Source organism: Schistosoma haematobium, chromosome ZW (assembly GCF_000699445.3).
Source record: "Schistosoma haematobium chromosome ZW, whole genome shotgun sequence".
Lineage (NCBI taxonomy): Eukaryota > Metazoa > Platyhelminthes > Trematoda > Strigeidida > Schistosomatidae > Schistosoma > Schistosoma haematobium.
This window is the reverse complement of record NC_067195.1, coordinates 50901034-50919334: the sequence shown is the minus strand read 5'-3', so window position 1 is coordinate 50919334 and position 18301 is coordinate 50901034. Positions and strand designations below refer to the sequence as shown.

Here is an 18301-nt window from a genome sequence, read left to right as displayed (position 1 = left end):
TATTAGTTGTAGATATCAAAAGAGAACTCAAGAAACATGGTAATTTAATAGTTAAAAAAGGGAATACGAAGCAAATAACAAGAGAAAACGGATGAAGTATAGTGTTGAGACTGACATGTAAAATGTGAAATTACAGGAGCTATACGGGGGCTGAACATTTGCGGTTTGTACAATGGCCACTCGGCGCCAATCGGATATTTATTCACAAAGCCAGATGTTAGATGGCCCATCGTTAAATGAAGCTTGTTTTTGATAAGCTCCATAAAGCATGTGGAAAACTTCGAATCGGAACAAAAAGCAGCTTGGAGGAGATCTAAATTGAATAAGCGTTTGACTTGACCGGACGTTCACCGGTGAAGTACCACAGCGTGTTACAAGGAAATTTGGCTTAATTTACTTGATTTTTTCGATATATTTGATAAAAATAATGATTACGAAGGTTATAATTACTATCTTAGGCGAATGTTAACGTATCAAAATTTACTGCGGTTTTATTAAATAGGATTTTATAAAGTGAAGTAAGGTTGGATTTAATTCGTCGTAACCATAAGGGATCTAGCTTCCATGCTGCATATCTATCCTTATACGGTAGGTCTGGAATGAGGTCTTGTAAAATGGTGCTGTACTTTCCTAATTTTCTTCCGGTCTAGGAAACGCATGCAACAGAATATAACTGGGTAGTATTCTAATTGAAGGAGAACACGTAAATTATAGAGAGTCATTGTGGATTGCTGTAAATGGAAATAACTGTTGATAAACCCACTGAATCTGCAGGAGTTCCAGTCATTGATCACTCGATATGAGAAACGTCACCCCACTCTGAGTTTATAAAATCTCGTTTTGAACTTTCTTGCTATGGTCTTTAAGATTATTAATTCCGGGAAGAGCAAAAGATAAGACATGAATACCCAAATCGTAATTAAAGATACGGAATGCGTTCTACGATACGACAGGGCTAAAAAGCTTGAGCGTTTCAGGCTCACATCGTAAGGGTGCTTGGAAAGACTTCACTGATTTTGTTACCACAGGCTGAATGTGTTCCAGTGAGTCAGTACTCTTAATAAGACATGAACCAGAAGCTTGGGTACAGTACTATAAGTGTGGTATTACGTAAGTAGTATTTCAAATTTGAAACATCCCGTCAAAGTATTTGAACGCTTGTCGAAGTGGCCTTCAAAGCACTATGAGTCGATAGTATATCTGCACTACTTCCTCTCTAACTGCTATTGAGGTCTGAAGACTAGAAACAGAATTGTGACCTTGACGCTTTTACAAATATTACTCAGTCTGAGCAACAACGCTGTGACGTCACTTTTCCTCGCAACTTTCTTATTTCGACGCTGTGCACTTTCAAAAGCCAATAATATTGAAATGATGGAACAGGCCTCCATAAAAAGTAACACAATGCCAAAAAATAATGAAATATACATATGCGGGTTCAACATGTCAAGTCTATCACCCAATTGGAAACTGGGTGTCTCAATTGCTGGGATTTTTACTTTGTATATATGTTTCGGAGCTTTACAGGTCATTGCATTACTCATTCATTGCTATTTGTTTGGTTTAGGTTAGTTTTAGATCAGAAGTTTATTCATATTGAAAACATTCAGTTGTTGTTGGTCGATAAGTAGGCACTTATACACACATGTGTGCGTATGTAAACATATACAGATAGAAAATAGAATCACAGTTTCATAAGTTTCAGGGCGTTGTGTTGCATTTTCATCTACGACTAGGCATCTCTCTGAAAACTGCTTTCAAATTGGCAAGAAGTACTTGTCTATCCAAGAGCGTGTTTAACCAAGGTTTTCGAAATACTATTAATTCTCCGCTAACGAACTTGGAACACCTGTTTCTAGGTAATTCAAAGGTGATTAGCACATGGCAGAAAAATATTACTCGGTGTCTTTGAGTCTAGAGTACTACAGTAGATATGAGACTTAAGTCTCGTTGGGGTTACTGAGATTACGATAACCCCATTTTTTTCTTTATCGACTAATTGAAATTGTAGATCTCATATTAATGGTTTTTAGTGAGTTTCACACCGCCGGCTTAATTTAGTTTTTGATTACAGTTATCTGTCTAGAAAAAACTAGTAGGTTCTTTATAATAAATTGCAAAACTTCTCAGTATCACTTCATCATGTCTTCAAAGTTAATTTGGAATTGTCACATTTCGAATAGATTACGTCCAGTTGGCCTATGATTCGTTCTGTGGTCTGCAAAGTTTGTTGACATAAAACACCTTAAATACATTAATCAAAAAAGCCAATTAATTGCAATTGTGCTGATTATATTTCAACTAAGGTAAAATATGTGACTCTATTCCATCTACTTTGGTTACGGCAGATAGGTAATATTGGCAAAATATTTTTCAGTAGTGCTGCTTACCCAAAATGTTCAATTTTGCGATGTCATTCAACTCCATCTACATAACTTAATTCTTAATGTTTACCGATTTCAAAAAACTATTATATTTCAGGTTATATTTTCATTGTAGGAAGCAATATTCTCTGCCAATGATTTACGATCCTATAGTCCATTCCTTACACTATATCAATTTGGAATCTACTCAGTTTTATCATTTCTGGAACTACGTGCTCATGGTTATCTACTATTCAAGTAAAGTTCTAATTTTAAGATTTCATATGTTTAAACATTTTTTTTTATTAGCCCATGGATTCATCTCTATGCTATTGTAGCTGTATTAACATTGGGTTCAATTGCTCTTTCTAATGCTTCAGTCGGCTTTCTTAACTATCCAACTCAAGTGATATTTAAGTGTTGTAAAATGATCCCAGTGCTGTTAGGTGGAGTTCTTATACAAGGTACTTTGAAGTATATCTTATGTAATTATCACCTAGGAAGAAGATATTCCATTTATGAAGTATTGGCGGTGCTTTTGATGACGTTAGGTTTAATTTGTTTTACATTGGTTGATGTATCTATACAGCCTAAGTTTACTTTGTTTGGTAAGCTTGTTTCTTATGTATTTCCATTATTATTTAGATTAGTGTTAGCTTTGATAGCTACACTGACATTTAGTAATATATTAAGCATGCTTGAAAGGTGAAATAAGTTGAATGTTTTTTGCTATTCAGACTGTTTTTAGTTTGTTTTATGTTCACTCTTGGTAGTAAACCATCGAAATTAGGTTGAAATTTTGTTTATCTTTACAATCATATGAGCATTTGTAGGTCGATAATTGTTCCAGTCAACGAGAGATTTAAGATGGTTTTCAAATACTGAAGTAACATCGAACATCCAGAGTGATTGATACGTGTTTGTTTATCAAATTGAAAGTGGAATCAAATATTTGCCGTTAAACTGATTATATTAATGTGGTTTATATCACTCGTTAAATAAAACTACCCGACTTAAATATTTTCGGGTCGCCAGATACACGGAGGGTGTATCTCATCGGCTTTCCTTTTTGTCGATGTGAGGTCAAGTGAATGACCACACTAGGATCCTGTATGTGTGTTTTGGAGACACAGCATACATCAATGGTACGAGATTCTAGGGTTTTAGCCAAGAAAGTCTGCTGACCGATTTGACACAGGTTGCGTATGTTGAAGGCTTCAATGTGTATTTTGAAGCGAGGTTTCAGTAAACCTGGGACAGTGTTTTGCGCACTAAAATCGTTGGCTATGGTGACACTTGAGGAGGACGCTAAAAAGGAAGTTTAGACTTGAAAGTTGATGTATGAATAATAGGAATTGAAGAGGGAGGTTGATTATCAATACAGTGGTCTTAAGTGCTTTTAGAGGTATTAGGGCGGTTATCATTTCCAGGTTGCCCACACCAAGGAAGGGTTCTTATTGAGGCACCTGAAAAGGGAATTAGGTTAGAGTTGTTCTTAGTGACCAGAGAGCGTGACCGCAGTGCACAAGGGACAACTGCTTGAGGTTGGTCACACGCGACGTTTTTGTGAGTAATTTTCGTGTTAGCTCTGTACTTGTTGAGACCTTACCGCCGGAGATGGAAGTCCGTGGTATAAGGCGAGGTGTGCATTTTTAGGGTCGATCTCTTCTAATCCCACCCCTACTTGTGGGAAGGAAGCATCGCTGTTATGCTGCTTGTCTGAAGGAAACACCTTACTGTCGTCGCATCTCTGTACAGTCAGTCAGTACTGTACGGTCAGTAGTACTACTTCGCCCTCGGATCTTGGGCTTGCTTCTTCTAGTCTTACAGCTCTTCAGCCGACCTATCTGGCATGATAGAACCTTGAGGAACGATTGCTCCAGCCAGTATAGCTCTACTGGTTCATTATGATAGGCAAGCCCGAACATCACGTCATAGTAGCAGCAACGGTCGGGTCTATTTTTATGAACTATTTATTGTATGCTACGTATAAGATTTTATCGTTTATTGAAAGTTTACCAGAGAAATGAAATTTTTCATAAATTTCAACAATGTTTTTTACAATCATTGGCTAAATTATTTTTCCTATTGTAGGAGTTTTTCTAGTTTCGCTCGCATTATGCTGTGATGGAGCTTTGGGTAATTTTCAAGAAATTATCATGAAAAAGTATGTTAGATCAAATTCAGAGATTGTAAGTTAACTCTCTCGATAATGTTTAAAATGTTCACATAAATTAATTACTATTTACGTATTTTCCATAACGAACTGACTTTAGCTAGACAACTATTGAAATTAAAAGTGAAATGATGTCCACCAATCTTCTATTCTAACTTTTGTGAGTTAGGATAGATGACGAACCGTGACGAATTTTGCTTGGTTGGTATAAATGAATAGAGGGCCAACCGCTAGATAGATACAATAATACCCGTATGTTCAACTGATGGTTGCTTTCAAGAAGGGAATATTTTCTGAAATTCCTGAATGAACTAATATCGAATGCAAAACTATGAAACAGAAAAAAATGTTTTTCATTTAATGGAATCACATATTTATATACAAATTGTGAAAAAATCTTATATGATCAAATGTCATAAGTGATCGGAACATATTAGTTCTGTAGATCATTCATTATCTGATCAACTAATACGTAATTTTCAAGGTTAATTCTTGCTATTCCTTAAGAGTTATTGAATTGTTCCATTGTAATACTTTTTCTGCCTTAAAGAGTGTTCAGGGAATAAGTAGAATGATCATATCCTTGAAATTATCAGAGTATTGTACGGGAATCACTAGGTCACAAAGCCCATAATTGTTTATTTTATTTATATCGATATCTTTAAGAGTTCCAGTTGACTGTATATTTTTGTAAATCGAAGTTGAATCAATATTAGTTGAATCATTTAAATAACATTTCATTATAAACGTTTTCCCCTTTATTTTAACGTTTCTCGATTTTATGCTTTTCTTTTTAATTTTTCTGAAATGAACTAATATTTCAGCTGTTTTATTCGTATTCATTGGGCTTTTGTTTGTTGGCTTCCGTTCTAACAATATCCGGCAATTTATTACCATCCTTCTATTTTTTTAATGATGTAGGTATTATTTAGTTATTTCATAGTGCTTTTACTAATTAATTAACCTTCGTTTTATTAATTTTTAAAATATTTGTTTATACAAGTGAAGTACTTAGTTTATCACAATATTTATTATCAGTTTTCATTCAACATAGAACTATGAAAAGCTAAATGGTAATAAGTATTAATCCGGTCCTACACCTACAACTTCATCATTGGTCTGGCTGGAAATTCATGACTGGTCAATTTCAATCAGGTCAATTGTGAGGGTTATAATTATTTTTACTATCACACTACTACTACTTCGATATTATTCTTGATAGTTTCATCTCACCATGCCAATTTGATATGATACCTTTGAGCGATGTACACTCGTTGCCGATTGACGTAGGCACGTTCCACTGATACTGTTTGGTGATTATCTGCTCTTATCGCAAGTTGGCTGGTATTGAAAATGCGCACCGTTAAACTTGTACTCAGTATTTTAACGGTATCATACTGTGATAGTTTAGTAGTTAAAGCAGTTGACTTTCAACTAGTATTTCACATGTTTGGACCCCCCTCTCACCTGCTTGAGTTTAGTTGATCAAGTAGTATTCCTAACCCTCACACAAATAAAGTGTAACCCAAATTTAGGTACGTCAAACTGCACTTGGTATATGAAGAAAACTATCATGATTGCTATAAAATCTGAAGGTCATTGGACCCAATCTTGTGTGTAACGTCATGAATGTTTACTGAAATGGGGGCTCCAAACTAAGACAAATAAATTATTTAGTGGTTTTTTATTCTCATCGATTGTCCAATCGTGCTGTTACTTATCATTAATCAAAAACAAATTTAAAATTAATCAATCTTCCACTAATATTATTTCCCTGAAACTAGGTGGTTTCTTAGTGAAGCATTAATTATTTTACTAGACAACATGATCAATTAAATCTTCAGGTGGACTAATAGAAAACGAATGAAGGCTTATGATTATGATTATAACTATAATTTGAAGAATTGATGAATGATTTGTTGTTTTAAACATTGAACGGTTTAATTGGTAGTGGTAAACCCACTACAATTCACATTAAAAGTGAAATATCAAACTTTGTATTCCTGTTTAATTTTAGTGAACACATCTTTTGAATAACAGTTTAAAATCTGTTGGTTGATTTTAATTTCTTGGTTTAATTTACATTGATTATTAATGATAAAATATACACTGTCCGTATTAATGTCATTGATAATGAATTGTTTTTCTTTACTTTTCACTTCATTCCTTCTTTAAAACATCATAATTTTATATTCACTTGGTGTAGTTTAATTGTATCTTCCAATTGTTATTTAGGATTGCAATTGACCAGTCTTTTGTTGGCATATGTGCACCTTGTGCGGACTGCCTCAATATTGCCTTAAGTCACAAGCTTTATAAGCAAAGATGCTAACAAGAGACTGATCAATTGCAGTCCTAAATAACAATAGGACGATACAACTAAACACCAAATGAATTTAAAACTTTCACCCCATTGCACAAGCAAGTGGCTATTAGGACTCAGTAGCTAAGTGGATAACGCGATGGCATTTGAAGAGAACGGTACTGGGCTCGAGTCCCAGAGTGAACATCAACTGAGATACAGGTACATCCAGCCGATGAGTCCCAAGTAGGACGAAATGCGCTTCCTGGATTCCACTGCTAGCCACTATACATCTTTGATCATAATTTTATATCCATATAACATTGGAATTAAAACTAATGTATTTTTAACATTGAATTGTATAACAGGTTATTATTATTATTATTATTATATGTTAAATCCTCCATGAAATATTACTTATTCTTTTTTCAATGCGATCTTTTTTTGTTTTGTTTAATTAGCATGCTTTACAAACTTATGGTTATGGTTTTATGTTTTCATTGTCCGGTTATTTCGGTGTACAATTTGTACTGTGTTTAGTTCATTCACATGGACCATTAACTGCTGTTACAGGTAAAAGAAAATTTAATAGTTCCACTGATTATATTAGTTGCATATGTGTGTTTACGGTTATTATTATTTTGTTTTTTTTAGAGAAAAAAACGGTTTTATTTATTTATTATTCAGTAGTACCTATTTTGAAATTTTGTCATTTTCCCCCCAATAATTTCAGATATATAATTCTTCGAATTATTTATTTATTTATTTGAACACATAAACAATAGTACAAAGGTGGCACCAAATACATATGCGTCACCCAAGTCACTTGATTTAGTGTGAAGGCTGGGATTCTGCCCAGGTGTCCAGACTGAAGCGGGTAGTTTTCTTAGGGGGATACACTCGCGGCTTCCGATCTAAAGGTCTGGTCTTCAGGGCAGTGGAGCAACGTCAGGAGATTCAGTCTCATGGTTGCCGGTGACTAACAATAAGTTCATATGTCATTTGTTTCCTTAGGATCCTGAAGCCCATGTACATTATTGGTTTGGAATCAGGATTTTTAATATTCTCTAGGTGGAATCTCCGTATTCATCGACCCGGTAAGAACACCGGACATTCGGTTTCCATCCTCTCACTTGGGTGAACAACACCCTCGCTGCGAGAAGGTAGTGAGTAAGACTTCCCTGACAGTGGTTGTATACTCGTGGTCATTCGAGAGCATTTTGAGAGGGATATTTGACTCTCCCCACTCTCGGCCGTACCAGGACACTATTACATACTTTGTTCCCTTCAATTTGTCTTCAAAAATAAATTGATTATTCTCTTGAAATATAAAAATTTTGTAATATTACAATATATTTGTTGAGGTATTATTCTACTTGAGAGTTAAAATATAAGAACTATAGTTCTAAAGAAATTAGTAACATAGAAGAATTAGGGTGTGAAATGGTTCCTCAATCAAAATTTAAAGGAGATTAGGGAGTGAAATTAATTGCTCAACTGAGGTCATTTTTGAGCTGTTTTACTTATAGTTGTCAATTATAGTCTGTGAAGACTCATCGACTTCAACCAGTGGCATTTATGCTATTACATTGTATCAAGTTTCACTTTGTACATAACTTTATTGGTGTGTACTTTAATTAATTTTCGGAATAATAAGTAGATATTTATTAAGTTGTCCATCACTTCCCTTATCTTGAAAGTATCATCAGGTTTTCTGGGTTGATATCTGTCTGATTTTTTGCATGATTTAAAAAGCTCTGTTAGCTTTCACATACTTGCTTCAGCTCTAACGTAGATGATATGCTCATCTGTCAACTAAAGAACGAACATACTACACTGTAGTTTGTCCCGTTCTTCTTTATAGGTGTGAAACGTTGTCCTTAAAAATAAAGAATATCCGTAGGTGACTGCTGTTTAGTTATAGATGCCTTCGAATCACTACCTGTGCTTGGTAACACTACTAAGTAAGCCATGTTGAGGAAAGACACAGTATACTAGGTGAGGATGGTAAACCAGTTGATGGGTCAGTGAATCTCCATAGACTGAGTGAATAGAGATAGGCATTACGTATATCCAACCTCTGCCGATGTTTGACATTGTTGGAAGAAAACTGGGAGTGACAAAACCGATACGTGACATTAGTCCATGAAGTCATTGATTGTCGGTCTGAGCCATATTGATATACTCCAATTAAGTGGTTGAGGTCCACGCGATTGTTTTAGCCATTGATTGAAGAGATTGAGTGAAATTGCTCGGAACCAGTCATACTGGCATTGATTCATTCATGCTTTGTCTTTTCTTAGATCTTGAGTTTTAAAGTTATTTTGTACTTTTTGTCTCGAGAATTCATTCCTTTCTCGAATTATATTTTCTATCTCTAAAGCCTTGCACTGTCACTGATACTGTTAGTACTTCAATTGCTCTGGAATCTGTAATAGTATTATTATGTCACTGTGTTGATATTGTATAACAAATTGAACTGGTGTACATGTACGCTAGGTTCTACACTGATTCTGACTGACTGTTTGTAAGCAAACATGTGTTAGCTGTGCTCTTTACAAAAAGAATATTTTACGGATGTTACTCACTAGTCAAGTACATGTTCATAAACTTAGTTTCAAACTAAATTTTTGATGTAAGAGCAAATAATTTCCTTAACCATAACTAAAGTGGACACAGCACCCAAATGCCCTGGTACGGCTGAGAGTGGGGAGAGTCAAATATCCCTCTCTAAATGCTCTCACATGGCCACGCGTATATATTCTCTTCTAGGGAAGTCCTACCTACTGCCTTCTCGTGGCGGGGGTGTTGTTTACGAAAATGGGAGGACGAAAAGCGAATGTCTGACGCTTTAACCGGGTTGGTGGACACGTAGAGTCCACCTAGGGGAGTTGGAAAACCCTGATTTGAAACCAATGGTGTACATGGGCTCCAGTATCCTGAAGGGAAAAATGGCGTATGAACCTATTGTTGGTCACCGGCTACCATGGGACTGCATCTCCTTACGATGCTCCACTGCCTTGTGGATCAGACCTGAGTCAAAGGCTCGGGGTGTCGCTCCCCAAGAAAAGCACCTGATTTGGTTTGGGCACCCGGGTAATATCACAGCACTCTCACAAATCAAGTGACTTGTGTGGCGCATATGTATTTGGTGCCTCCTTGTACTAATATCTATGTGTTAAAATAAATAAATAAAGTAGACACAAAGGGATTTAGACCCAAATCATTGAATATTGATAGTTCCAATCACAGAATCCATCGTTTTTACGAAGATGAAGGCTTTCATAAGATTATCTGACCACATCAACACTGTTTTTTTACATAAAAAAATATCAACGTCTTTTACATTGATCAACTTTTCGTTTCGTAATTTCACTATCCAAGTATACTTTCTGTTATGTCTAATCAGTACCAGTTAAAAAATATCTCAGTGGGATTTGAATGATATTACTGAGTCACGTACTTGTATAAATGGACATAACTGTTATTTGAATAAATAAATAAACAAATATTCCTGAAGTAATTAAAATACAAATAAATTTACAACCAAGATTAGGTAATACAAAAGGAATGTAATGTGTAAAAATATTATGGTACATTTGTGGGTGTCATTATCAAGGTTTGACGTGATAATTTCGAATAAACTGAGCATTGGGTAGATTGTTATAAATAAATTAATATATTTGTAATATCCCAATGAGAAGAAAAAAAACTTTCTGGAGTTTCGTGACTCAGTGTAAGCCACTTCCTCAGACAACATGGTACATTATTTAAAAGACGTGATTCATAAAATGTTTAGACAGAACATTTGTCGCAAAGATTTGTATAGTGTGAAGAGTATGCTTCACGCCAAATGGATTATCGTACGTCATAGCATTTTTATCGGTTCAAATACTATAAGTCACCAGTCTTGTAAACAAGAGCATGAGTTCAATAAGAAATTGGCAGTTACAACATAATTAAAGATTTGGACTGATGGACGATCTATAGAAAACAGCTTTCGAAAACCAGTATTTTCTTTGTGGAACAATAATATAGCATAAATTATGATTAGTAGTCTTCACCTTCATGATAATGATAAGGTATCAATTTTTTGCAAAGTTAGTATTAAATGAAAATTTCATTGAAAATAAATAGTTTTGTAATACAGGCCTGAAACAAACTATTCGATTGATGTTCGAATTGCTTAATATTGTTCTGACTAACCATCACTTCATGATCGTTCATTAGGGAATTGACGTTTATAACATTTGTGTTATCCCTAAAATGTTAGATACATCTAATAAGCTCTGACTGTTCTGATTCCGATCTCATACGTGGTGGTTGTAAATAAACAAAGATAAACCGTTACTTGAACAAAAGTAAAATAGTAGTTCAGTGCTCTTTGTTTTTTTACTGGTTCTTCAGCTGGTGTTGGTTTGCGGTGAAAAATTCTCTTTAAATTCTTGAAAGTGTTTACTAATTTACCTCTACCTTTTATATGCATTTCCTCTGTATGTTGAAAGAGTTAATACATTATTTAGGTATTTCATATTTAGCCATTTTTGTTAACTCAACGAATTCCTGTTTTATTATTTTTTTAAGTTACAACATTTAGGAAAGCTGTTTCAATCGCCGTATCATTTATTATGTTTGAAAAACCTTTTTCCCAAGGGTAAGTTTATTAATTATGTGCTTTATATTACGAATACACTATTCCAACCAATCTATTTAAAATTTATTTTATTTTTCTATTTGAACACATAAACATTGGTACAAAGGGGCACCAAATACATACGCGCGGCACAATAATAGTAAGGCCAGCAGCCGTTATCATAGATTTGTGTGAGGGCTGTGATACTGCCCGGGTGCCCAAACCAACTCAGGTGCTTTTCTTGGGGAGCGACACCCCGAGCCTTTGACTCAGGTCTGATCCACAAGGCAGTGGAGCATCGTAAGGAGATGCAGTCCCATGGTAGCCGGTGACCAACAATAGGTTCATACGCCATTTTTCCCTTCAGGATACTGGAGCCCATGTACACCATTGGTTTCAAATCAGGGTTTTCCAACTCCCCTAGGTGGACTCTACGTGTCCACCAACCCGGTTAAAGCGTCAGACATTCGCTTTTCGTCCTCCCATTTTCGTAAACAACACCCCCGCCACGAGAAGGCAGTAGGTAGGACTTCCCTAGAAGAGAATATATACGCGTGGCCATGTGAGAGCATTTAGAGAGGGATATTTGACTCTCCCCACTCTCAGCCGTAACAGGGCATTTGGAGGCAAAGAATGAATAGCATCCTGTCCTTCCCTTCAGATATGCTACTGATCTTTCCGCCAGAATGTATTGAAGCAACTGTCCAGTGGAATCGAACTCGGGATTCCTTGTTTCGGCTTTGAGGTTGGATCTATATCTATGCCAGTAAGCCTACAGGAAGTTGTTGTTAGGTCTCAATAATGAGTCTCACAGGATCTTGATATTGGACTAGCTGGCATCAAATGAATGAGCATAGGTGGGTCTGAAATGTGACTTTCCAACAACATGTATTCCAGAGGCATGCGAGTTTAGAATCTTAGACAGTGAAGCTTGTTGCCCGATTTAGCACATGGTTCTAACACCTAAAGAACCGTTACGTATTTCGGAGCGTGGTTTTTGAGAAATGAGTGGTAACATGATGTGACCTCGAGCCGTTAATACAAGTGGTACATTCAAAATAAAAACATACAGCATGGGAGAATATCACGAGGAAAGTGATGTAGGCAATACAGCCTGGTTTGCGTATCCACAATAAATAACAATGACAATGACCTTAAAGCAACAACATAAACATCAGTTCATGAATCAAACTATCAAGAGAAATATTTGTTGGGAATGAAACACCAAATATTATGCACAAACTAATAATTTAACATATGTATCGAAAAAAAGTGATGTGCCACCATCTCAACGCCTTCTACTGAATCTGAGAAGTCACATCTACTTTTTAGGAGGAAATGTTGATACACTCGATCAACCAGAAATCGATCAAACAATAAATGCACATGATTATATATCCATTAGAAAATTAATCCACCAATGGTGTAGATCTCATCTTTTGGAAATGAATAGCATTTCTTAACCAATCATCTCACAAAAGAAAAAATTCTTTTTTTAAAAATACATTTGTATTTGTGTCAATTTATTTAGTATCATCTACATATTGCAAACAATCTATTTACATGATCTTGTTCTAATCTTTTGTTTTAATTAGTTATGCAATAGTTTAGTTATTGTATATACTAAATCACTATACTACTGACTATATCTATATGTTATTCACAAAATATTTGTACTATTGAACAAAATAAACACAGAATCATCGACTCATTTTAATCAGGTTAAATGTATTTTACTTGTAAACTTTTGATATTATTAACTAAATGAAACTAATTCATTTATTAATTGTTTTTGGTATATTGACCTAGACTTCGCAGTAAAAGCATTTGATTGATGCATGTCTTACTTGAAAAAGATGGATTATGTATAAATTTTTGTCTATTAATTTTCTTTTCATGCGTTAAATCAAAGTTTGGGTCTGATTTGTTTTTGGGCATATCACTAAAAAGTTGATGGTAGTGTGGTGTGTGCGACTGATGTCGACAGATATAAGTAGTGTGTATCACCAGTCGGAAATGGAATGCCTGACGGTAGAAAGTTGAGAAAATTAAAGAGAAAAGGACAAGAACAGAGAGTGTTTGATATGGAAATGAAGGAATAACAAAGTCTTAGACATGTGATGCATATTTTTCAAGTGAAGTATTACTGTATGGTTCTCAGATTTCACCAAAGTATTCAGTAGTGTTGTATTGAAGCACATTTTGTTTTCCCCACATGTGTTCTCGTTCAGTACAATAGAAACTTGGCTTAAATCTAGTCAAAAATTATCTAATTAGCTATTATTATCTCTTTTATTCCAACTTAGTTTTTCATTTAAAAAAAAGACAGTAAATATGTTTGTGTGTGTTTTGTCACATATGGATTATTGAATTAAAATCCAGGAAATTGACCTGATATTTCAAAGAATTAATTGGAGTCTTTTTGCTGGTCTGAGCCATGTTGGTCAATTCAGACTACCTGTTTGGGGTCCGCTGGGAAATTCTGACCACCAGTTGAACGCATTGGATTTGATACCTCTCAGTTAATCACATCGGTACAAACACACTCATCCATTATCTTCTTTAAAATCTATACTTTCAGTATTCCTTAATACAAAATGTCTGATTCCGTTTTAATGAAACATCCTTTCAATATTTAGTTTTTCTCACTATCATTGCTGCTTTAACTATCTCACTCCTTTACCAATAAACTTGATAGTTTTATTTTGTTTTAATAATATAGTATGACGACTTAGGCTAGTGTAAATTTGTGTCACATTCTACATTAATTACGACTAAGCGATTGGAGTTCACCAGTTTTGCATTTTGTGTTCAGTCTATTAGGTACTCATCTATCATAACATTGGTTTTTCTCATAATTACACTAAATTCTTGTTTTGGTTTGATTTCATAACAGGCTAATGATTTTTCATAAATGATAAAACGTATTCACCTATTGATTAAGTACCTTCCTATATACTCGAATTGCATTTATAACGTGTTTGGTTTGATTATAGTAAATTAGCTTTAGCCAGTTCTTTTGAACTCTTGTGGTACATACGGCAAACCGCTTAATAGATATCACTGTAATCGAATCCGCTATTTATCAATCACTGGAAGTGTTGTAATAATTACAATATCGTGTTTAGATAATCTTTGGAGAAACTTATGAGTTATGTGGTGTTCGAAATCGGTGAATTATCACAACCACAACTACACGTGTCTGATCAAGTCATTGAAAGCAATATATGTACGACATTAACTACACTGACATAAATAAAAACTGGGTGCAAAAACAATATGAACTATCTTATTAGGTCACTAGTATACAGTTTATCGATGTATGTTTGACCATCACGTAGAGTTTATTTACAGTTACTAGATTGATAATTAGCTAATAAATTAGAACAACTTCTCACCAGGCTATGACAGTCTAGTTGATGTCCTGCATATCAGTCATATTTGAAGATCAACTTTAGTTTGTTTGTTACATTTGAGTTGTGAAGCTTCTTTCTATATGACACGTACACTAGGTTTTATTATTAGAGAATGTAATTTTATACTTGTTCATATAATATTTCCGTACAGATCATGAGAGAGGGTTTGTAATCTTAGTGCGAGTTTCGGCAAAATTGATTTTCAGATTTATATCACTGATAGACTTGAGTTATATCAGGTACAATCTATTTATTGACCGGTTTCGATTTCTCCCCATTGGTCATCTATAAAGATGTTATATACACTGCATCAGCAACTTCTCAGTCAATCAACAGGAAGATCTAGACATGGGTTTCGTGCTAGTTGATATTTGTCAGCACAGTATTTTCGATTACTAAAATTAATTTGTTTATTTAATTACCAACTTGTGTGTCTTGACCGATTGTGATCGATTTAATAAAGTATTTCCTGTCAAGTTAATTATATTTACTCCTTATTTAATGTTTTTACTACGTTTTGGAACTACTAATTAAGAGAATTGTTTTACAGAAAAGTGTTTTGTTTTTTTTTCTAAAAAAAGACCTATTCAGTTACGTTGTTTGAATTAGTAAACAATGGGTCTTATAATTGTTGCTTGTTTTATTCAAAATCATCTCTGTTTCTTATTTCTGAAAAATCATTTGAACTGAATAGAAAACAAACATACTTTTTGATAAATATGTATCATTATGTTGTGCTGGATCTCGGAATAATTTACAATGTTGTCATGGAAAAACAATCCTTTGTAAATAACTTCGATTGAATGTAGAGATTCTTCGAGCATCTGTGGTTAGAAGTTATATATTTCACAAGTATAAAACAAAACTAGCTCCATCAAAATGTTTTATAGGGAACTTTTTGTGACTATATTAACATCACAATAGCTTTAAGAGTAGACCACTTAGGCTTGAACCACTTCGCTTTTCATTGTACGTAAATTGGTCACAACCGATACATATCTAATTATTCAAATACACAAATGTGTGGACTATTTCCAATGGCGTTTTAGAAATAATGGATGTATAAAAACCTTCATATCAGTCTTACGGCATTAGTCTACATTTTAAATGTGGGCGTTTTATGTTCTACTTATTGACAGTGATCGCTAACCGATTACACGAGTATGACAGCTCTTATACCACTCTCATACACCGGCCACTCTTTATGTTTGTGTGCGAGTTGTTGATATGTTCTTACTGTTCATACAGAAATTCGCAACCCTGGTGTTTGAAAGTTCAATTTTTTATTTATGAAGTTTCTGTTTCACATATAAAATCACTAATTAATGATTTATATTATTTTAAATTTCATTTTTTTCGAATAGGTTGATATGTTTATCCAAACATAATTATTAATGAAATTTCCGTCGTTTAAATCACGAACTGATCTTAGCTAGACCACTTCTGAAGACTTGGAAGGATTAAATAGTTATTTTGACCTAAATTCCATTATTTAAAGATACTGCCCAACCTTCAGCTATTGCTAGCTTCAAGACGAAACTCCTGGAGATCCTAGTAACTAGTGAGGTTAAACCATTTCGAGAGGAAGATAGTTATTTACCACAGACAACGGATGTAGGTTGTTCAGTATTTTAAATTGAGTTAAGTTAGATATGTACACCACTGGATGCCAGCTTGGTAGTATAGCGGTTGAGGGTTCATGTGCGAAGTTCGATTCCGGGGCGAGGGGTCATGTATACTTATTGCTGAGGATTTCCGCACTTGGACTATAGGCCTGTCGACTGCTTCCAAGTTTTTAATGGTGGTCTAGCTAAGATCAGTTCATGATTCAAAAACTATGAGAATTCTATGGTCTCCACAAATCCCTTTGTATTTAAACAGTTCTTTGGATATTTTTCCCAAATAATAATATTTTTACTATTCTTTTTAATATTTATACCAATTAGATACATATGGTCTGGTCTTTTGATTGTATTTGGACTTTATTTAAATTTGTATAATAAAAATCGTTCATCATGGAATGCTACCATTCTAAAAAAATTGAAATCTTATCATTTAGTAAAATCTGATGCAACGTCTATCTCAACAGCATAAATGAAAACAAAGAAAAAGAAATTAACGAATACCCTTTTATTTTGAAATAAACACTTCTTTTTCACTTCTCAATTGTAAATCCATATTTTTAAATTTTGCACAGTTTAGAAATAGTGTACACACATCTTTATTTTTGTATAGTTAAACGGTTCCTCTGTTCAACATATATGTATATGCAAATGATATAAATGCTTATTTAAAACAACAATGTTTTGATCATTGAACGGCATGGCTGTGACTGTGAAATTTCCTATTTCTTATTTATTTGTAAATCCAACTATAAATCTTTGTTATACACTATTTATTGATTTTATGTTGATTTGTTGTTTCTTCTCACATCATATTCTTCCTTTTTATATGTTTATTTCTGTAGAAAAGTGATTAATTGAGTCTATAAGTGTTTTATTTCTTTTTGACGGGTAATCCATAGTATATGTTAACTGACTTCATTTTTTTGTTGCTGTATTCATCTTATATGTTTTGTATTATTACTTTACTATTGGAAAAGAATCTAACCACTATGGTATTGTAGACATTATAATGTATACAAAATTATTATTGATAATTTAAAAGTTTGTTTCTCTAAAGAAACAAACATATCTAAATGCAAAACTTTGAGTGTTTTTATATATTACATTAGCCAGTGAGTATATCCACTATTGAAATCAAAAAAACTTGTCGCAAAAATAGTGATGTAAATTAAATTTTCTTGTACTTGTATATGATGTGTGAGTTATTCAACGTTGTAAGTTCTTATTTATTCAAGAGAAGATTAGTATGTTTGAGTCTGTTATTAGATTATAAATAACTCTATAAATTTTTTTATTACAAAGTAAATGAAACGATGTTATGGGTTCACAATCTAATTACTACATAACAGTTAATCATGATTTTTCTTATGTATTTGTATATCACAAGAGTCTCGACCATTTGATACTTTGCATAAAATAAATGGAGTGTATTTCGAATCTGATCTGAATCAAATATTAAGCTTTTTGTAAGATTTTCATTCCATATACCTTATTATTTTTGCGGTATTCTCTTTCTCATAAATCCTTATGTTTATATAATTACAAAATACAGGTGCCATTTATAAAGCTGTTCATGCTTAAATAAAAACGTTGTATTCATTACTTGAATAATTTAGGTCTCTAACAAAGCATAGTTAACAATTTCATACATCTGTTTAATGATTTTAAATTTATCCCATTTAATGTACATTTTGTACAAAATTCTGTATAATTTAAAAGTGATTCTTATTATGAACTAAAATTATTTTGTTCATTTAGAATTTCAATAGTTGGAATCATGAGTCAA

The 18301-nt window shown here is 33.8% G+C and overlaps 1 protein-coding gene across 1 annotated transcript; it reads left to right on the top strand.

Annotated features, from left to right (window-relative positions):
* Positions 1-1256: 1256 nt before the first annotated feature.
* Positions 1257-17670, top strand: PAPST2 (Adenosine 3'-phospho 5'-phosphosulfate transporter 2). Its single transcript, XM_051218780.1, has 9 exons — positions 1257-1527; positions 2500-2621; positions 2673-2827; positions 2864-2971; positions 4458-4555; positions 5364-5456; positions 7303-7414; positions 11426-11495; positions 16837-17670. The coding sequence occupies exons 1-9, from the start codon at positions 1372-1374 to the stop codon at positions 16982-16984; spliced, it is 1062 nt and encodes a 353-aa protein (XP_051071763.1). The 5' UTR covers positions 1257-1371; the 3' UTR covers positions 16985-17670.
* The last annotated feature ends 631 nt before the right edge of the window (positions 17671-18301 follow it).